This window comes from Mus caroli, unplaced genomic scaffold, assembly GCF_978045245.1.
Source record: "Mus caroli unplaced genomic scaffold, Mus_caroli_1 scaffold_17, whole genome shotgun sequence".
Taxonomy (NCBI): Eukaryota; Metazoa; Chordata; class Mammalia; order Rodentia; family Muridae; genus Mus; species Mus caroli.
In genome coordinates, this window is record NW_028227272.1 from 19096430 (window position 1) to 19118740 (window position 22311).

At 38.6% G+C, this 22311-nt stretch overlaps 1 protein-coding gene across 2 annotated transcripts; it reads right to left on the bottom strand.

Annotated features, from left to right (window-relative positions):
• Positions 1 to 1338: 1338 nt before the first annotated feature.
• Tra2b (transformer 2 beta homolog) lies at positions 1339 to 20957 on the bottom strand. Of its 2 annotated transcripts, none has more exons than XM_021185075.3 (9): positions 20735 to 20957; positions 10109 to 10242; positions 9546 to 9708; positions 7960 to 8148; positions 6425 to 6540; positions 4137 to 4220; positions 3522 to 3581; positions 2600 to 2670; positions 1339 to 2345 (listed from the first exon to the last, which is right to left on the bottom strand). In XM_021185075.3, the coding sequence occupies exons 1-9, from the start codon at positions 20768 to 20770 to the stop codon at positions 2335 to 2337; spliced, it is 864 nt and encodes a 287-aa protein (XP_021040734.1). In that variant the 5' UTR covers positions 20771 to 20957; the 3' UTR covers positions 1339 to 2334. The 2 variants fall into 2 exon arrangements, with proteins under 2 accessions (XP_021040734.1, XP_021040732.1); XM_021185073.3 differs by having other exon boundaries at positions 2600 to 2673.
• Positions 20958 to 22311: the final 1354 nt, after the last annotated feature.

Here is a 22311-nt window from a genome sequence, read left to right on the forward strand (position 1 = left end):
ACTAATGGAGAGTAAATAAATAAAAGTAGATTTGTGCTTATTAATACCCACACATTATGTACTTATACTTAAAACTATAGTATTTTATTCACTGCATGCCCTGAATCTACATTATGATTTATTATTATTTTTGTTGGACCTGAGAATGTTATAAGAGTTCTCAAAACAGTAGAGGGCCTCCTTGGTAAGCAAAGGACCTGAAAATCATATTTACAGAATGAGCAGGAAGGCTTCATTCATGACACAGGTGTGGTCTCTTCTCTCATTCTATACCTTGATGAGAACTTGTTGCTCTTGAAAGACCCAGGTTTGACTTTCAAACTTCACATGGTGGTTAACAAAAATCTACAAAGCTCCAGTTCAGGAGATCCAGGGATTCTGAGGCTTGCAGACTCCTAATCTGTAAACATGCACAAGTTCATGGCATTCACTACCCTTTATTGTGTAGCTAAGAAAACCTAGATTTAAACTGTGATATAGAATTTGAATAACAGTATCTCACCTCAATGCCCAATTGGAAATCTAGTTCAATTTGTTATTTTACATTTAAAACTAACCTGATGCTCAAGCACATTCATTATAGCAACAATGCTATGCTGCATTTAACTGTTTTTCCTCATAATGCATCCTGGAGGTAATAAGAAACCATACAGTGGAAGTGAAAAGCTACCTCACAAAAATGGTCTAAATGAAACCTAGTTATCAAAAACATCAGTGCGCTTTTCTGGGATACACTTACTGTAAGTTTGGCTGTCCAGAAAGATACTTGTGATCCTGACAGTCTGGAAAACCCACATTTAGCCCTACTATTCCCTCTAACCCCCCTGCCACCCCCAAACTAGAGCTCCTCATTAGTTCAATGATTTATAGGGGGGATTTCCAGATATTCCCACAGTACAATGAGTTTTATTTAATAAGACTGTTCTAGGTAGCACTGTGTTCTGAGTACTTGCATCTTGAAGCTTTTAGGTATCAAATTCATCTAAGCCAAACTTCCTCTGCAAGTGGATACTACAATAACGTGTAGCACTTATGGAACACCTGTATATACTAAATAAGATCTAAGGGCTAAAAGCCCCTAAGTAAGTCCTACATTTAACAGCCTTAAACAGAAGCAAACCGGTACTAAAAACACGCTTTGCAAACTACCCAGACATGTCGGAGGTTATTTAACACAGCCTCAGCACCAAAGAGAAACGGTCATTCCAGTTCTACTTGGCCAATATATTTGAGAAATAGATTTAATGTTGTCTTGAAGCAAGAACAGTATTAATATTGCACCAGTCACTAAATAAACTACAGGACTTTAATTACAACAGTTAAAAAGAAAACCAACACTTCTTTGTAAAAACAAGTTGCATCAGCAATTTTTCTTGCCTTTATTTAAACAGTTCTCAAAACATTTGAGTGAATTGGGCCTCCTTTGGTAAGCAAAGGACCTGAAAATCATATTTAAAAAATGAACAGGCAGTCTTCATCCATGACAAGGTTTGATGATCCCCTCTCTCCTTCCATACTTTGAAGCACCCAGTATTTTCATATCGTCTAGATGCTAGAAGAACAAGAGTCCATCTGTGGTGGAATGTATTGTCACTTGCTGATAATTAGTTGAAATACCATTATCTCCTTGTAACAGCCTTAAGAAACAGCCCTTTAAAGGCATGTATCTGTAGCTCTTATTCCCTGCTATATATAATACAGATTACATAAAGGCCGACACATCCACATTAATGTAAGCATTAAGCATTTGCTGTATGGGAAGATTTTTGTTCTAATACTAGCAGTACAGAGTTACAGCGTATTTTTTAACACTTAATCGCAGGTATATTGAATATGGCAAGTTTCATGGACTCCTGAAAGAAATTTATTTAACTTTTTACTTTTTTACTGATAACTTAAGAATGGTTCTGGTTAAGCATTGATATTTAGAAAGAAAAGTAAAAATCAAACTTGTTTATTGTTGCTTTTTGCCATCTGGTAGCATTTTACACACAGGCTTCGATCTTCAGAATACCCTGGATTCAGTAGAAAAACCTTTTAAATGAAGTTTTTTACAATAGAAACTTCTCAGCAGTCAAAATTTGGACTGTAAAAAAATACATGCAAAACATACTTTTCTGAAAACACTTAACTTTGAACAAAGCACCGAACTACACAAATGCAGAATGAAAACAGCATTTCAACTCCACCAAAAGTAGTCATCATAAAAGGTGTAAAAGTCACCTAACTTCACTAGGCACTGTTCACTTTTTAAACAGGAGACAATAGAAAATATTGTCCACAAACAATATCCCAGCTCTATGGCAGGTTTCAGAAAGTCTTCAACTTCATGCTTTAGTAGCGACCTAGAATGAAAAAAAATCCCTGCCATGAGTAAGAGTTTCACTCAAGCATTAATACTAGATTAGTTTATAAATGCTTAAGAAATAAAAATTCAATTTAGTAAGCTTATATTTAAACCATTCATGTAGCACAGATGAGACTGTGTGCAGACATAGCCAGCGGGGATGGAACAGCATGGACTTGCAAAGTTACAAGGCAGTTAGTCATACTTCAGCATATCATATTACAAGAGATAAAACCCATCAAGGTAACTTACGAGGTGAGTAGGATCGTGATCGAGAACGTGACCTGTATCCTCCACGACTGTAGTAAGGAGAAGGTGACCGTCTTCTGTAAAAAAATTAAGATTGCATCTACATCTATATAATATTGGGCTAATAACAAAGCCTAACTTTTGCCAGGTCCCAAACTAGATTTTGATCAACTTTTAAAATGTAATATATTAGGTCCAAATACCAAATAAACATTACAATTTTTAATAATGTTCCACAAAAAACACCATTCATTCAAGCCATTTTCATGAACAGCCAAAAGAAAATCCACTGATGGATAAACTTTAGTTTTCTATATTCACTTTCTTGTTGTGTAAATTAAAAACGCAAAACTTAAGAGCTCATGGACCTAGCAAGCAGAAAGCTTTAAACATGATTCTCCACGTGATTCAAAGCTTACAAAATGTACTATCTAAAAAATGGTGTTATCAACTAATTATCTCTTGTAAGCTCAATTAATTTGCAGTTTCTACAAAGCCCTTTCCACTGCTTATGGAAAACTACTTTGCAAACTTTAAGAAATCAAATCCCATGGCCAGAGAGAGACAGGTAACAGCAAAGAACAATGGCTGCCCTAGTACTTTGATTCCCAGCACCTACAAGGCTGGCTCACAAATGTGGAAACCCTCTTCTGTCCTCCAAGGATACATCCAAGTATGAATGTAGAAATAAATACAGGCAAAATACAGAAATAAATCAATCTTTTAAAAAAATAAAAAGCCAGATATGATAGGGCACGTCTTTAACCCCAGCACTTGGGAAATAGAAGCAGGCAGATCTCTGAGTTCCAGGACCTTCTCTGTCTCAAAACCTGTTTTGCCACTAAGAGGAAAGCGAGCTAAGTTCCAGGCAAACATTTTTTAATGGCATTCTACTGTATCCAGACTTCAAAACCCTTTGGCACACCTGTAAATCTGATCCCTGTCTTGAGCTGCTCGCCATCCACCTCCTCCACCACCTCCTCCTCTGTAAAGACAGAAAAAGGAATAAATTGTCTAGTTGAAACAATCGCCACAACAAAGGACAAACCCCAATTTTCTTATAGTTAACATGATAAAGCGCACTTTCTGAAATAACAGTTGCTCTCAATAAAGACCTTTAACTTCTCAGTCCTAAGTACCACTAAACACAGGAATGACTATTGGGGTAGGGAGATGCCATTTTGGTAGAAGTCTGGACTTATTAGAGACTTACTTCCACAGGAAATAGTTCATGACCAACTGTCCATGTCTTGAACATGAAAATACCAAATCAATGAGTTGTGACCCATACTTAATTACAAGTTTACACTAAAGGTTTAGAATTACTGTTGGTCATACAGTAACAGAAAAAAATTAAGTTTTACCTCTATATTAGCTAAGTTTTTCTTCATTTATCTTTAAAAACTAACCAACCAGGCATCCAACTACATATGAAATTAGACCTATTAAATTTTGCCCTAAATCCTGGCTATTTCTTACATTCTAAAAGCTTAGGCTTTTTGTAATGCTTTCAGTGTGGACTGACTTCTATACAGCTTACCTGTATGATCTGCTGTAATAGTCCCGGTCATCATACCCCCGATCATATCCTCTGTCATAATAGTCTCGGCGGCGTGAACTGCCACTATAAACGACAACATATATCTTTTAGTCTCCCTCTTGCTAAAATTTGTCTTCACAGACAGAAGAGAACAATTCACCCTAGTACCTTGGATATGATTAAGCAAATGTCTCTTTGGTTTTCCTGCACAAAAACTAGAGATGTCTATCTAATAGACCTCTTTAGTATTAATACCATGTTTTCTTTTCCCTTGCTACACTTTACTTATGCGTATACTCATGTGCAATATTCTGAATTTTAGGAGCACACATATTCAACTGAGTTTGTATTAAAAGTCAACCAACTGCTGGGCAGTGGCATACATTTCTTTAACCCCAGCACCAAACAGGCAGAAAGTGAGTTTGAGACTAGCTCAGGTTGTAGGGTAAGGATTCTGCCTTTGTTTTATTGCTGTTGTTTTGAGACAAGTTTTCACTCTGTGGCCCTGCATGCCTCTGCCTCCCAAGTGCTGGGAATAAAGGCTTGCATCACCAGGGCTCCATTAATACCCTACACCTCAAAAACAAAACAAAACAAAAAACCAAAACAAACAAACAAAAAAAAACCAAAACTCCCAAAAAAACAAACAAACAAAAAAAATCCTGAAGCTGAGACTTAAGTAAGATGTTCTTTAACATCTGCAATTGAACCCATCCCCTCACGATCTTTGTTTTGTCTTGTTTTTCGAGACAGGGTTTCTCTGTATAGCCCTGGCTGTCCTGTAACTCACTTTGTAGACCAGGCTGGTCTAGAACTTAGAAATCCGTCTATCTCTGCTTCCCAAGTACTGGGATTAAAGGCGTGCGCCACCACCGCCGGCCCCCTCGCGATTTTTAAAAATAAATTGTATTTAGAGGTTCTGAAGATGAATCAATCAGTAAACTACTACTTAAGTATGAGGTCTGAAATAGGTCACTGACACCAACATAATGTATAGTGACATACAGGAAGGTCACAGAAGCTCACTCTAGATTCACTGAAACACTGAAACACTCTTTCAAAACTTGAAGCTGGGGGGCTGGAGAGATGGCTCAGAGTTTAAGAGCACTGACTGCTCTTCCAGAGATCCTGAGTTCAATTCCCAGCAACCACATGGTGGCTCACAGCCATCCATGATGAGATCTGATGACCTCTTCTGGAGTGTGTGAAGAAAGCTAAAGTGAACTCATATAAATAAATCTTTAAAAAAAAAAAAAAAAAAAAACAGAGGCAGGCGGATTTCTGAGTTTGAGGCCAGCCTGGTCTACAAAGTGAGTGCCAGGCCAGCCAGGGCTACACAGAGAAACCCTGTCTCAAAAAACCAAAAAAAAAAAAAAAAAACAACAACAACAACAACAAAAAAAAACCAAAAACCAAAAACTTGAAGCTGGGACCATGGTTTGGAGAAGCTTCTTTTGGCGTTGGACAGCAGACTAAGTGTGTAGGAGCGTGTGTGTTCAACCATAAATGGGACATCAATATTGATTAACCCCCCACTCCAAACTCAAACATCAGGAAAACAGGAGAAAGATTCTAAAGCTACAGATAAGAGAACTGTACTCTAGAACTAATGATAGCTCCAGTTTAGTTACCTGGATCAATCAACATTCCAGCATTTGGGGGTGAGGGGATGTTCCTACCAAGGCCCCACCCCTCCCTGAGGAACCAGCTCTATGCAGCTGCTGGTGGAGAAGAGCTGGTTGTTTAGGAAGGTGTAAAGCATAGTAGGTTGAGCAGGATCCAGTAGATGGCTACACAGTCATGAAGCATATGGATATTTTTAAAAAGGGAAACAAAAAGAGGACCCAAGAATGGAAGGCGGGAACACTTGTGGAGCATGTTCGCTTCAGAGCCCTCATAAAAGCGTAAAAAAAGGGGCTGGTGAGGTGGCTCAATGGGTAAGGTAAGAGCACCCAACTGCTCTTCTGAAGGCCCGGAGTTCAAATCCCAGCAACCACATGGTGGCTCACAACCATCCGTAATGAGATCTGTCTCCCTCTTCTGAAATGTCTGAAGAGAGCTACAGTGTACTTACATATAATAAATAAATCTTTAAATAAAAAAAAAGTGTAAAAAAGAACTTGCCTCCACAAAGTTGCCCCCTGAATCTTACATACATGCGGTAGTGCATATAAAGAATATTTAACCATTTCTTCACGAGATGGAGGCTAGGGGATGGAGTGTGATAAAGATACCCAACACTGTGCCTCAAGTACCCACCCATTCTTACACACAAAGAAGTTACTTACTAAGTGGGTCTCCCCATATAAATTCCTGGTGTTGGGGTATGGGGCCTTTTTGTTATAGAGAAATCGACTCTAATTCGGCGTCCATCAAGCTCCATTCCATTGGCACGTTCTTTAGCCTTCAAAAGATAAAAATTGTTACATACATCCTGGACAATGTATCTAATTATCACATAGCTATTTTTGGCCAGGAAAAAAAAAAAAAAAAACTCCCACAATTTATAAATGTTTTTCTCTGTACTACAAATTTACCACAAAAATAAAAAAGTATGCAGATCACGGTATTAGCCTACATGACCCACAAAATACCTATCTATAAATTTAGATGGACTTTAGCTAAACCCTTTGTCTCTAACATACTAAATGCTGGGATTATATACACATGTGGGATTATACACACATCCAGCACACTAATATTTATGAAACCCAAATTCTAATTTTCATAAATTAGCACTTGCTAATTAAATAAGCCCAAATGTTCCCCTTCACACATGGCTGTTTGGAATTAGAAGAAAAATTGTCGCTGACATTGTATGATTCAAAACGCCTGTTGTGGGAGTCAAAAGCCTTTATGAAAAGACTTGATTTATGTTTTCGAGTTTAAGGCTATTTTTTAAGTTGTAGCGCTATACAAAGACAAATACAGGCTTACAAATACAAAATGCTGACACTGTCAATTCTATTACCTGTATCTTACATCTTTTGGCATATTAGAAGGTTCTTTTTGAATTCTATTTTAAAATTCAATGTCATTTTTATAATTATTTACATCTAATTAAAAAAAAATTTTTTAAAAGCTCCCAATTTCATGAAGAACTAGTGTATTAAAATTCTAGCAAAAGCTTAATTCCAGGTCTCAACAATAATCAATGGACCTGTTGTTACCTTGCTCTCTTTTTACACTAATGAGTCTAAAATGTAAAGTTGCACATTACTAAACAGATAGTCACATTCTCACTTTCTACTAAGTCAAGCAAGAAATTCAACATTTTAAAAAAGAAAAAAAAAAAAAAGCTCAGTGTATGCTTATCAAAACAGTTTATCAAACTTCATGGTTTTATGTATCAACACAGCATTACAGTGACGGCAAATCATAGGTTTAGAATTTACTTCAAAACAATGTAAGCGTGTACCAGATTAATTAAATTAGCTTTAAGACTAATTAAATGCCGGGAGTCACATTTCATTGGCATGTAATTTTGCACAGGGTTAAGAATAACTTCAGAATATCAATGAACTTAACACATTCCAAGTAGAAATAGTTTCTTCCTTTTTCCACAGAGACAGGGTTTCTGTGTGTAGCCCTGGCTGTCCTTTAACTCAGAAATTCACCTCCCTCTGCCTCCCAAGTGCTGGGATCAAAGGCGTGGGCCACCACTGGCAGGCAGAAATAGTTTGACTCAAATCTATAGATGCATGTCTTAGGTCTTAAATTTATACTATGAAACAAGAAATTACCTTGTCAATCACTTGGTTATCAGAACAGTTAACAACAAGATTGGTGTTTTTAACTAAAGTGAATGTAAGAATTTACTTACTTCCTTGGCATCATCTACATTTTCAAAATAAACAAAGGCAAATCCTCTTGAACGTCTAGATTGCTGGTCATATACAATAGACACATCAGCAATGGGGCCATATTTAGAGAACACTTCTCTTAGATCTCTTTCTGTGGTGTATAAGCTCAACCCAAACACACCAAGACAACAGTTGGGGTCAGGATTTGCCTAGAAAACACAGAGGAAATTTTTAATCCTTGAGAATCTAACATAAATCTAACTAGTATAGAAAAAAGATAAAATGATTAGATCAAGCACCATTGTATCTTACAAAACATTGAGGTATACAGTATAATAACCAAAGGGTTAAGAAATCCCACAAGAGAACTAAATCCAACATTAAAACAGGGAGAGAGGGTGATTAAGAGTCTTATAAAAAGAAATCTAACAGTCTGATTTTGGGTTTTGAAGTTCAGCTCAGATGATATTCATCTAGGAATTTATTCTAAGGGGAAAAATAATTACAACAAGCAGGCATAAATCAGAGCAGCACAATCCCTATCAAGAGGGGGAAAAAAAAAAAAAAGCATGGACCATTTATTTAGTTCAGTCAGAGACCACACAACTCAGACTGACCCAAACCTCACAGCAATCTTTAATCTACAGTTAGCCACTACACAACTCAATTCCCACCAACAGAATCATAGCTCAATGAGTAAAGGCCTTTGCTTTTACCTTTCTAGCTTGACAAACCAACCCATTCAAGTTGGTTCTGACTTCAATGTGTGTAGCAGATACCCACCTCAAAAAGGTGATAAAAAAAATAAAACTTGAGCTGGGTATAGTCATACACACTTTTATTCCATCACTGAGCAAGAAACAAGTGGATCTTTTTAGTTAGAGGTCAACCTAGTTAACCCTGTAAGTTTTTTCAGGACAGCAAGAGTGACATACTACAGTGAAACTGTCTTAAAATGGGAACCAACTGGGTGGTGGCGGCACAGCACATACCTATATCCCAGCACTCAGAAGACACAGGCATGCTGATCTACATTGAACAAGAACTGCACAACATATGTAACAACTACTTAAAGATTATTATGTTTGACTATTTTAAGTGGTCAGATATTATAAAATTTAATTTGCAAATTAAGCCATTAAGATTAAAAACAGTAATGTTGCTACTAAACATGAGGGCAATAGTGTGGAACAAGAAGTAAAGATGAAGCAAACATTAAGCTTTATAAATTATTCATATGCTTTTCCATTATTCCTTCTGAATGTCTAACAGCTAAAGTCAGAGAGGGAAATTATATTGTATATTGTGATCATAGATGAAATCCACCAGAAAATTTAACAAATTAAACAGCTAGTATCAGTAAAATTCACCCCCATATTACAAATGTTTCAAACAAAAACGAATGCCAAAAGGTTCCGGTAATCTGACTTAGTAGGGAAAGTAAATCCCAATATAAATGCTCAAGTTATTTAAACTCCACTGTCAAAACAAAGATCAGCTAGTACACAGTTCCAAAATAGTCTTCAGGCTGGGGGTGCACTACCTCAGATGCACAATACTTTTTTGCCTACTGCGCATGCAGCCCATAGCACTTCAGAAATCTTACCCGGTTCCCAACATGACGCCTTCGAGTAGACATGGGAGAATGGCTGTGGCTGTGGCGCCTGCGGTAATCTCGGCTGTAAGACCTGCTCCGGGATCGTCTATGCGAGCGAGATCGTGATCGTGACCTTGTATAATGCCTTCTAGAACTTCTTCTGGATCTAGACCTGTATGTAAGACAGAAGTCTTTGGAGTTATAACTAAATATAAAAAATATGTTAAAAATACTTAAAATTCTTTTGAAAATTGGACCACACGGCACAATCCTAGTTGCGTTCATGCACACCTTTACGTCTCACAATGCTATCTATCCTTTACTCTGTATGTCCTAGTATGCCCACTACTAAAGGCCATCACAGGGGGTTTATTTTTTGGTAACAGTCCTGGCTTTCGACTAGAGTGTTTACCTCTGTATAAAGTGGTCACCTAAACCACAACACACAGAGAGGAGTGCTGGTGTTCAAAAGGTTAAATCAGCAAAAGTAGGATAACAGACCTTCACTAGTTTATCAATTACACCATATATCAGCAGAGTTAATGAAGAGATATCAAAATGGCCTTTCTTACCTAGATTCAGACCTGGACCTCGACTTTGATCTAGAACGCCTTGAGTCTTCCTTGGAGCGAGACCTTGCAGGTGTATGCCGTGCAGATTTCCCCGATCCGTGAGCACTTCCACTTCGGGAAGCAGAACGGGATTCCTACACGCAGATGTCAAAAGTTTTAATTTGTATACTGTTTTGGAAACTTTAAAAACAAATAAGCTTCTGTGAGATAAATGGCCAAGGAGAGCAATCCTCTTCCAAAATAAGGAAACATAAGTGAGGGCAGGGATTGAGGATACCTGGTATAATGGTTTCATTGCTTCAACTGACATCAATCAATTGGTTTTTCCTTCCACCTTTCTGGAGCAGAAATAAGAAGTATCTAACTCCACTCCCTTAAAAGGTGTCCCAAGTATGACTGTTAAAGACCTGCCCAAGGATTTGGAGACGAACACTAAATCAACTGAGAATGAACTTTAACTTTGACATTTATTCTGCTCCAGAAGCAATGAAAGCACCCTATAAAATTTAAATTTAAAGTTGGTTGAATGAGGGGCAAAAGCAGTAAGGATAATCTTGAGTTTCAAGCTCTGAAGGTAGAAGAAATCTAGCTAGATTCTTGCTTTTAGTGTTTGTGGGGACCTCTTACAAAACTCAAGAGCAACCTGGAGCTAAGAACAGAGAAAGGCAGCAACAGTCTAAGTAAAGAGGGTAGCCAAGATCTAGTTTATTGACTAAACTGACAAGAACCAAGACAGAATACAAGTAACTGAGAAAAAGTAGAAATGCTATGTCAAAGGCACATTCACACAGGGTAAAATCAGAAGCAGCTCATTGTCTAGGAGCCCAGAAGACAAATTCTAAAGATGCCTAAGCAAATATCATGCACGTGTTTTTCTGTCAAGACTCCAACTAACTGCCAATTAACCAACACAAAATCTCCAAAAAAAAAAAAAAAAGGCGTGAAGAAATGGTTAAACAGGATAACCATTTCATAAACCAAAAGCTGTGTTAATAGAAAAAAATGCATATAGCAACAGAATGCTAAGAAAAATTCTACAAAGCCATTTTAAAAAAATAACTCTAAATGAGTAGACAGTACTAACTCTCCTTGACAGCTAAGCTTTAACCACAAAACATTTTAGAGCCCAACTAAACAAAGGACATGGATCTAAACCACAACAGCTCTCCCTTGAGAATAGTGTGGCCATTCTCAAAAAGGAATAAAGATACAGAAGCAATTTACATACAGAATGAGGGGGACAATTTACCCTCTGTACTCAGGACATAAAAATATATTTTTTGTATACAACACAGGAGAGGAGACCTCAAGTAAAAAAGATATAGACCACCAGAGGAATGAGTTCAGCTTTCAAGGCCCCAAATCATCTAGAAAACACCTGAATGACATAAAACACAAGTGTGATGACATGTCATACATAGACAGCATCACCTTTCTATCAGACCTTCCTTAATCCCCAAAGAGTGACATAAACTGTTTTAGAGAACAGCTGCCTTTAATACCAAGATACAGTTTAACTTTCATTGCTGCTGGAGGGAGACTACTCCAATCACCCAGCCCCTGGATTCTGTAACAAATTCTCAAGTAAATATTCATCACGGCAATTTACCTTACTTTCTTAGATTACTTTACTAAAGAAAAAATTTGGCTAACAGAAATTTGCCTAGGAACAAAGAGGTAGAAAATAAAAATTCCCTCCTATCAGGCTTGCTGCTGCTGTTTGCTCAAAGAAAAAACAATTTCTAGTATGAAAAATTAGCCAGAGCAAGGTTTCTCCTTAAACTTCTAGTAGACTAAAGGGGTCTTAACAGATGGCTTAGAAAGCTCCCAAGGCTCCACTCAGCCTCCCTATGTAAAATGCTATGTCACAGATGTACTTTTTGAGCAACTATTTCTTATATCAGAAATGAGGGGAAGCACCTGAATACAAAAGATTTCAGGTCTGTATACTGCCACCTAGTTGGACTAAGAGGTGGGGCGGAGTAGGGACAACAAAAGACCACTTCTAAACGTTCCCATCAGAGTTTAAAGATGTTAAATCGTTCCAGTTATATTGAACACCTTTAATTGGTTAAAAAAAAAAATAAAGATTTTTGTGTGAATAAACGAGACTTAGATTAGCTAAATAAATCCAAAGCTCTATGCTAATCTTAAACCTTAACGCACAAACAACTCTATTAAAACCAGCTAGGAAAATCCTTCATACATAAAATTTCAAATTCGACTGTGTGAGAAAGCTATTAAAAAAAAAAAAAAAAAAAAAAAAAAAAAAAAAAAACTAAAGAATTACTCTATGGAGAGCCAGTATTGAAAGGAAAGAGATCATGAATGAAAAAGCATAAATAAAACAATGCCAGAAATTCCCAGAAAAAATACAAAAAAATGTTCTCAAATCATAGCCATCATTTTAACTAGTGCACAACCTGTAAGGAACAGGTCAAGTTTAAAAACAAAATCTCAAGCAGTCTGTAGCTCCTATAGAGAACAGCAGCTCAGCATACAAAGCCCTAAATACAGATTTTAGCTTGTTAGGCACCCTAGTACTATGCTATTTAAGTCCTCACAAACGCAATATTACAAGTTAAATATTTTCTATGATTCTTTCAAAAAGTAATCTTCCCTGGTTCTAAACCCCATTTCAGCCCTGATTTTAATTTAGTTTTCCCTGTGAACAGAATCTAAAAGCATCACCCTCAATGGTCCGAAGGAGAAACAAGAACCAAAGGGGGTGGGGGAAGGAACAGATGGGAAATGTATACTAACATCAACATTATTTTCACTTTAAGTGTATCCAACTTGGGCTATAGAATAAAATTCCAAAATCACACAAGCTTGAGTAGCAACAATAAAAAAATTCCACTCAATTATCTTATTAGTTTTACAAAGCAACTGTCTCCTATAAGACAGTATTGTGTTCTCTTTGCAAAATACAGAAATAATGTAAAAAGCACTGACAATAGGCTAAAGTGTACCAACACAACATGCATCCTTCACAATCATTTAATTCATTTTTGTCAATAGCTCTAAAGACCGAACACTCAGAAAAAATTTAAAGTTGCCATAGCTTTAAGATGATAATCTTTATTTAATATTCTGCATGGTAAAGACAACTACTGGTTTGTTTGTTTGTTTGTGGATTGTGTGTGCTTGGTATTAGCATTATGCTAATCACCTAACTATAATCAGTCAAAACACAGACAGGAATTTTGTGTTTATTTTTCTCAATTGGAGTAGCTCACTAGAAGAAAACAATGTTTACTTTAAAATCATTGTAATAAACTAAAGATAAGAGAAAAGACACAAATACCAGCTACTATCACACTTTGAATTAGCTCTCATTGTCTGACCCATTTCTTTTAAGGGAAGCTACTATATATACTTCAGCAAAAAACCCTAGTTCAGTTGGAACAGGCGTTAAACTGAAATAATATAAAAGAATCATCCTCATTTGGCACTTGTAGATCTCAACATTTGGACTTAAGCAGTGTAGCTTTCCACAAATTTGTGAAAACCTAATGCTTGCATCACAATATAAATAATGGTGTTAGATGCTTTGCTTAGATTTTGGGGGTTTAGTCCCATTTTCACCCTGGTAACAATCGATTTTTCCAGTAGAAAATTCTACTATACACTGTTCAGTATCAAAGCAGAAAATATCATGCATTTTGAGAGTCCGAAGGGCATTAAGAAGACCACCAGTTCCAACTCATACTCACTCATGCCCCAGAACCAGCAGAGAACAATAGATCAAAACCCTAAGGCAAAATGGGAGGCCATTTACCCAGGATGCTGCAGCCTGCTATTTAACTACAAAGTTTTTTAAATTGCATTTTCATCATTTGACTAAGCAGTTAAAATTAGAATTATTACCTAATTTAAACGATTCCCTTGGAAGTCACTTCTTTACCCTGTATATACTTCTTCTATTAAACAAATAATGCATGCATGTTTAGCAAAATATACAGGGACACATAAACAGACTAGTAATTACTTAGCGTAGTGCTTTCTGATTCCAGATTACTTCTTATCTTAACTTCATTTTTATTTCTTTTCTTCATTCTTCCGTTTCAAATTCTGACTTCTTTCATCTTCCCCACTTCACACAAATTGCTCAATATTCTACAAGTGGGACTTCTGGTCTGATAATTAGCATGCATTCTTTCTTTTATTTTTTCAAATTTCAGCTTCACTTATTCCTGAGCTTCAAATACTCATTTATAAAACTTGTCAAATGACGACTTCCGCATTTTCCTTCTTCAACATTAACCTTAATAGAAAAAGAACAGGATGAAGAATATTTTAAAACTCCAGGATAAAATCCAGTGCCAAAACTGAAACTAGAAAAAAAAATCCCTTTTCGTAGTTTTGGATTAAAAAAATACTAGATATGCAGCTCAAAAAACTGAAACTACATAGTTTCCTGATGGTATATGGTAATCATTTGTCTATTCCAAATAAATTTATCATGCTTAACATGAATGTGAAGTGCGCCACTGAACATTTACTGTTCATTTAACATTTTTTACAAACTGTAAATCACATCTCACACTTCTTATTGTATTAAAGAGAAAATGCTACGTGTCAAAAGCACATCTCTAGTCAAAAAAATGACACATTTTAGTACAAAAGTGCAAGAAAGAAAAGCAAGGACAACTCATCTGCACAATGATGACAAAGGCTGGGGTTGAAGAGGTTTACAATTCTGTGACTTGTCTAGATAAGGAAATGGATTTAATGCCACATTACTGTGTATTTAAAAACAGCATTGTTAAACAATGTCAGCAAACCTATGGATCTGTTCAACCCACCCTTGGGAAATCTGCATTAGTGAAACTAAGAGTTTAATTTAATTACTAAATTTAGAACTAAAATCCTGATACTAAATAAAGTTAATCAACTATTACATGCCAACAGCTATAAAGAAAAACAGAGCAAACTTGATTCCAACAGTGGTTATGTCCAAAGAATTCTGTAAGTTTCCCCCTCTATTAACAAAATATTAATCTTCTGGACGTCCAAAGGAGAGATCCTAGTTCAAAGGTTGGTTATGAGAAAGTTATGGTTAATCTTCTCAAATTATTAAAAAGGCCCACACTTTAGCATATTTGTGAATTTTTAATACAAACTGGAACACTGTTGGAACACTAAGCAAAATAAGTGTCCATGTAACAGTCTAATATCCCTTGTTGCCCTGCTAAATATTTCTGCATGCTTACTATTTCCTCCTACATTTTCTTCTGGTAAAAACTAAACAAATTTTTTTCTTTAAAAAAAAATTTTTTTTTTTGGTATAGGCAACCATAGCTATAGTATCATCTTTTCTAACTAAGAAAAAGCCTAATTTCCAGCCTAACTTTATAGTCAATTATCATTTAATCTGGAAACACTTTAATGGCTTTTATTTAAGGGAGTCGCAATAATTCATTTCCTTGTAATAGCCATCACTAAAATGCAATGGGAGCTATTTACTGGAAGCACGAATGTAATCATGGAATCAGAATGCCCAAGCACATTTCCTTAGTGCCTGGCCTCCCTAAAGGTTATTTATACGGATCTATACAGGGTTTAGATTCACAAACACTAGAGCTCTAGGTGCCATGACTTTTCAACATTCAGGCCACTTTGGTATTGCTTCATTACCGCTCTCCAAGCCTTCTCTTATACTCAAAGAACAAAATCACTGCTAAACAATATTTGCATTTAGGATTATTTGAGCTCAGCTAAACTGAAGCAACCACTTCATAAAACTACAAGATCAAGTACTGGGCTAGCATGTTTGGTTGAAAGAGGATCCTACTTGGGAAAACACCTTACTGGGGGAGTAGTTTAATAACAAAATGAGATGAACAAAGAAAAACTTCACCTTGCTACAGAAAGAAAAGATCAGCATAGAAATGAATAAAGGACTTTTTGGGAGCCAGTCTCATGTAGCCAAGAATGGCATCAAAGTCACTAGATGACCCACCCAATCCTGCCTCCACCTCCCAAACGCAGTAGTCGGCATCTTCTACTTTTTCCCCCCTCCAAGCATTACAAGGATGGAGGAGAAAAATCTTCAAATGCTTAGTTTCTTTAAAAAAAAAAAAAAAAAAAAACAGGGAAACTGACACACCTATACTAGCTGCTTTTTATAAACTTGTAAAAAATACCAAACTTATGTTGGTAACAATTCTCTCAAAAGCACATGTTTTTTTTATTAGAAACTTCTTTCCACTATCTAAGCACAAAAACTTTTGTTTTGGTTTTGGTTTTTTGAGATAGAGTTTCTCTGTATAGCCGTGGCTGTCCTGGTGTAGACCAGGCTGGCCTCGAACTCAAAAATCTGCCTGGCTCTGCCTCCCAAGTGCCGGGATTAAGGCGTGGGCCACCACCGCCCTGCTGCACAAAAACAGAAAAGGGCCCCATCCAAATTGGCACGTGAAAATCTATGCCAGTAAGTAACCTGAAAATAGCCTCCAAAGCAACAATTTGGATGGAGACTATTAAGTTGCTAGTCAATTTTGACCTGAAACTTAAAAAACAATGATAACTTAGTTCTATAAAGGCCCACATCCTACAATAATAAGCTGTGTAAATGCACTAATTTCTAAAATAATCACCATACCACCTTAGAAAACAATAGCTGTGCATAAATACTAATTAACAATAAAACCCTGGGGACACATACACCATAGCTCTAATCAATGACTTGGCCAAACTACAAAGTCAAGGTTAAAAGTATTCATTTTTAGCATTTGTTTGTGGTTTTACTGAAAAGAAAAAAAAAAGACTGTACAAACAAGACAAATTCCTCTTCAAATTTTCAGCAAAACCAGTAGTACTTACCTTGTAAAATCATTTGTAACTTCGCCTTTAAAATACCACTTTCTATTTTAACAATAGCCACAATATTAACAGGCATTCTTATTTAAGCCAAAGAAAACAATTCCAGTTTCAAGAGACTTATACCTGTCTAGTCAGCAATAAAAAAAGTATGCAAACAATTTTCTTAAACTTGCCACATTAATTGAACCCCATTGTTAATGAAAACTGTGTGTAAAGGCCACAATTATTTTAGAAATAAATGTTTTAGTTTTACAAACGAGAATTTAGAGTTAAGGGATAAAAGCAAGGACTATACAAAGGTATCTATCACAGGGTAGAGAAAAACTGCAGAATTTGAAAGGCAATTGGATGGGGTGGTATCCAGAAGCTACTACTTGATTCAGATGGCCTATGTTCCAAACACACTTTATACAGCTACTACCGGACCACAATATTTGCTAATTCCAAACTTTTCTTTAACCTCTTGGCTACTACAGTCATAAAATAGCCTAACAAAAATTTTAGACTATCTAGAGCTTGTACAATCCTTAGTTTCTGGCTTCTCAGGACAAAGACTCAAATTCACAATCTCAAAGAAGTTAGAATTTTAGAAGTGGACCATCAAAATGAATAAAAGCCTCACAGCCTATACTGGAACTATTACTGGGTTTTCAAATATTAACACCAATACTTTACACTGAGTGGCAGTATTTTTCCTTCAAAGAAAAGGTGCTTTACAGAATGAATTTAAAAGTACTAGAAGAAGCCGGGTGTGGTGACTTTAATCCCAGCACTTGGGAGGCAGAGGCAAGAGGATTTCTGAGTTCAAGGCCATCCTGGTCTACAAAGTGAGTTCCAGGACAGCCAGGGCTATATTGGAGAAACCCTGTCTCTGAAAAACCAAATAAGTACTAGAAGAGATTTTAATCACACCAACTTTAAAATAAGTCGGAAAAGACCCACTCAACTCAATAAATACTACAGATAGCAAAGAATGAGAACATACAGCAACGGAGCTAACATCCATCCAATAAATTTTGTGACCAAACTAAACACTATTTCACACAATCAGTCTGTTTAGGAAACAACTTTGAAAGCCTAAAGGGTTTGAGGGAATCCAGAAGTGTGGCAGTGTCCACAGGAAGAGAGGTAGTCACTACTGAGATTCCAGGGAGCTTAACAATTTAAACCATGTACATTATTAACTCCAAGGGTCTAGAAGTCAATGAAACTCATTTTCAGGTTCCAGAGATAGGTGGTTATACCAGGCATATCCAAGACAATTGCTTTGAACATGATTTTTACACTTATAGTAAAAGGGAAGGTGAATCAGATAATCATCAGGTCTGGTCTTGCTACTTTGCATTATGCTTGTGTATAAGGAGGCTGAGGCTGTGTGGCAGGCAAGAGTTACACAACCAGTCCTTAAACTACCCCTTATTCCTTTGGAGGAAAATGTTTAGTCTTACTAAATAATTTACCCAGGTATCTTGAACTCTGGATCCTATCCAGGATAAGCAGCTAGGATTTACAAACCTGCAACACTCTGCCCAGCTTACCCTGAAGTTATTTTTAAACCTCATCTCTGAACTTTTGTTTTGGCAAGCCTTCTTGAAAAGTTCAGCTAAATGTTTCAGTTTTTCACTCATCCCAAGATTCCAATTGAAAAGCAAAAAAACGTAATTACAGGGCTGGAAAATTGGCTCAGCAGTTAAGAGTACTTACTGACTTTAGGAAGAGCCAGGTTTGTGCCCCACTACCCACATCAGGTAGCTCAAAATTGTACACATGGCCCAAAAAGGGGATTGTGCACACACCTCCAGGTGTTTTTAACCTCAGTACTCAGAAGCCAGAGGCAGGAGAATCTCATGAGTTTGAAGCCAACCAGCCTGGTTTCATACAGGCAGAGCTACAACAGAAAAAGTCTCTAAAAACAAAAAATTTGAGTTGTAAGTATTCCACAACTTTCAAGTTTAGAGATAAATCAGAAAGTCGATTTTTAGTACTTTTTCCAATTAAGTAGTCAGGTCAGCGGGATGTGTTGATTCACACCTTAAACTCACAGCATTAGGGAGGCAGAGGCAGGCAAAGGCCTGGGGTTGAGACTAGCCTGGTCTACAGAGCTAAGTTCCAAGACAGGGACATAGAGTGACTACCTCAAATACTGAAAATCACCAGAAGGTGCATCTTACTAAAAACAAAAAAAGTCTCTAACAGGAATAACAATTTCTCAGTTCTTTCAAAATGGTACCCACTTTCATTCAATTGCTTTTTTCCTCGAGTAACGTGACCCACAGCTAACACTAGGAAATTTTTCCACAAGTATGATAATGCATACCTATTTAGTCCCAAAGCAACAACAAAAAATTATTTGCTTTTAATTCTAAACAGACTAACTTCAACTTCGGAAGGCAGGCTCAACATCGTAAGGTACGTGTGGGCGAAATTATGAGCTCAAACAAAACGAACTTAAAAGTTGGGATATCGTTTAGTGGTAGAGGCTTGCCCATCACTGAGACTAGGTCCCATTCTCCATTATCAGGAAAACAGCATTCTGTCCCACTCCCCCATCGCTTTCTTTCCTTAGGTAAAAGGCAAGCACTGGTTGACACCGAACTTTAAATTGTCTTAGGGACCCATCTCCGTATATAAAAGATTATATCCGTTCAAATTACTCCTTCTGGGTCCAAGTTCACCATGGAAGTCCAAGAATGCTCTCTACCAAACCGTCAAAGGCCTTTTAGTTTACTAACCAAAAAAATAAACTATGAACTAGTGGTTAAGTGTTCCTGTGAACTTTTTGCAAAAATAAAAACGTTAGTACGAGAAGAGCAAAACAGCCATTCTTATGATGCTTGTAAGCCGTTTCCAAACTGCAATTACCTGTTCACTGAGCCCTGGACTTCCGCATCTTCACGTGACAGTTTTTAACCTAAACTCTACAGCCACGCCACATGCGCCTCATTTGTTCAGCTTTGGAGCTGGGCCTAGTCCAGGCCCATTGTATACAATCTAATCAACCTCTACCGACTTTCACCCTCTGGGAGGTGGAAGCTTAAAAAAATAAAATCCCGTCGACTTCAGAGTTTAATAGCGCCATCAAATTGTCGTCAATCGTTTCCCCTTCCCAAGTCCCCCCAGGGGTAGGGAGGGAGACTATACAACAACGCCTAACGACCTTGCGTTCTATTCCAGTAAGCTCTCAACAATAGGAGAAACGCTGCAGCACAAAGCTAACGGGGCCCCAATCCCCCTCAGCCGTTTCCGTCTCCAGATGCTCCGAGAGCCCCCTAGAGCTAGCTGTCCCTTACCGGGACCAGGAGGCCCTCCATCAACCGAAAAGCAGTCAGTCCCCTTAGGCTCCCGACCACACGTGGCTTTTCTCCGCTTCACCCTTGGACTCGGGGTGGCGAGGCGGCAAAGCCGGGCTGCAGGGAGCGGCGGCTCCGCCATTTTGTGCCTCTGGCAGCGCGCCCGGCCCGCGAGCCCAAGATGGCTGCGGCGCGGCTTCGCAGGAGAGCAACGGCGAAAGAAGATACCGTTCCCATCCCCCAACGCCGACGGACGCCGCGGCCATCTTTAGCCTCCCCCCGCCCCGTAACGGGGGGGAAAGGAAAAAAAAAAAAAACGGTCGTGGCGGGTGCGAGGCACACAGCCCGCCCGCGGCCTCCCTCCGACTAGAGGCGCCGGCCACCAGGCCCTCCGGCGCCCCGGCTCCCTCCGGACGTCAGGCTCCCGACACCCGGCCGCACCGGGCCGAGAGGCCTAGAAGGAGAAGTAACAGGGTGGGGACCGCGGCCGCCCGCGCACCTCCGCGCTTACCCGCTCGCCGTAGTTCTGCTCGCCGCTGTCGCTCATGACTCCGGGTCGCTGTCACCGCTACGGGCCTTTCCTGAAGCTGTCAAGCTCCCGCCTTCCTTACAGAGGCTCCGCCGCAGCCTAGCGCGACGCCACACTTTTGCGAGGAGCTCGAAGCCGACACGCTCCGCACCACCTCCGCACCGGTCTAACGCTGCCGGATGTGACGCCACGCTCTTTAACCTGGTCCCACCCACTCCCCCGAAGGCGCGCTTTCCTGGCCCCACCCACTTCGGCGCGCCTTCCAACCGCTTTCTCCTGCAGGGCGCTTCCCAAACCGGACGTGACGTCTACTTTACCGCCCTGCCCGGACCCTCCCCTAGTACCCCGCCACAGCGTGGCGGGAAAGTGTGCGCCTGCCTTTGGGCGTCTGTTGTGGTTTCCTCGGGACACCGTGATGTCCGTAGCCTTGCCACAGTCGTTTCTGGAACCTTCTAGAGAACCGTCCTGGGTGGAAGAAGAGAAGAGATGGTTGCACTTTCCTCCATGCCTTTGTTCTGTCTCACTAGTTTCCTCTCCTTTTGTTCTCTCTCATGATCTAGGAGAGAACACAGCCACACACTGGATTCTCACCTCCCGTTTATTTATACTTAATTCTAGAGCTTTCCTTCCTAAATAAAACCTCCATTTAAAACTTTCGCAATTTAAACCGGGCATTAATGGTGCATGCCTTTAATCCCAGCACTAAAGAGGCAGAGACAAGCAGATCGCTGAGTTTGAGGACAGCTTGGTCTACACGGAGAAACCCTAGCTCAAAGCAAACAAAAATTGAGGTTTGAGACAAAGCCTCATTGTGTTGCCTGGGTTGACCTTGAACCCACCATGTATGTTATGTAGCCTAGGCTGATATTAGGAATGTATTAACCCTTCTGCGTCAGCCTCCCAAATCCTGGGATTACAGTTATGAACTATCAATCCTATGGCCTGGTGTGGTAATACACGCCTTTAAGGCGGCTCTCTGTGAGTTCCAGGTAAGCCGAATATACAAAGCGAGTTCCAGGACAGTCAGGATTACGCAGAGAAACCTGGTCTCACTCCCTGCCCTGACTCCCACCTGGGAAAATGGAAAGAAAGAAAGAAATGGAGAAAGGAAAACCAGGCAGGGTGGTGCACACTTGTAATCCTTGTAATTGCAGCATGAGAGGTGAGCCCAAAGACAGTTAGCTGTTTAAGGCCAACCTGGGATACATGAGCGGCCAGCTTCAAAAAAAGTGATACAAAACAGAAAATAAATCAAGAGAAAAGGGACTGTAGTAATGGATTTCTGTTTGGGAGAAGCCGCCTGCCCTCTAGCCTCTAAGGATAGCATGAAAGAACACTGAAGATATCTATAGAAAACCATGACAAATGAGTTCTTGAGATGAATACCATTTTGAATGAGCTACAGTGACAGTCTTGTTGTTTTTTTGTTTTGGGGGTTTTTTTGTTTTGTTTTTTATTTTTTGTTTTTTGTTTTTTGTTTTTTTTTTTTTCAGTTTTTGGGGGGTTTTTTTGGTTTTTTGAGACAGGATTTCTCTGTGTAGCCCTGGCCTGGAACTCAG

Excerpts from the sequence above, each read along its gene's own strand:
- Tra2b (XM_021185073.3), bottom strand. The coding sequence starts at position 20,770 with ATGAGCGACAGCGGCGAGCAGAACTACGGCGAGCGG. Across the intron at positions 9,709-10,108 it reads AGGTCCAGGTCTGAATCTAG|GTCTAGATCCAGAAGAAGTT; the intron begins GTAAGAAAGGCC and ends TCTTACATACAG. Across the intron at positions 3,582-4,136 it reads TATTACAGCAGATCATACAG|AGGAGGAGGTGGTGGAGGAG; the intron begins GTAAGCTGTATA and ends CTGTCTTTACAG.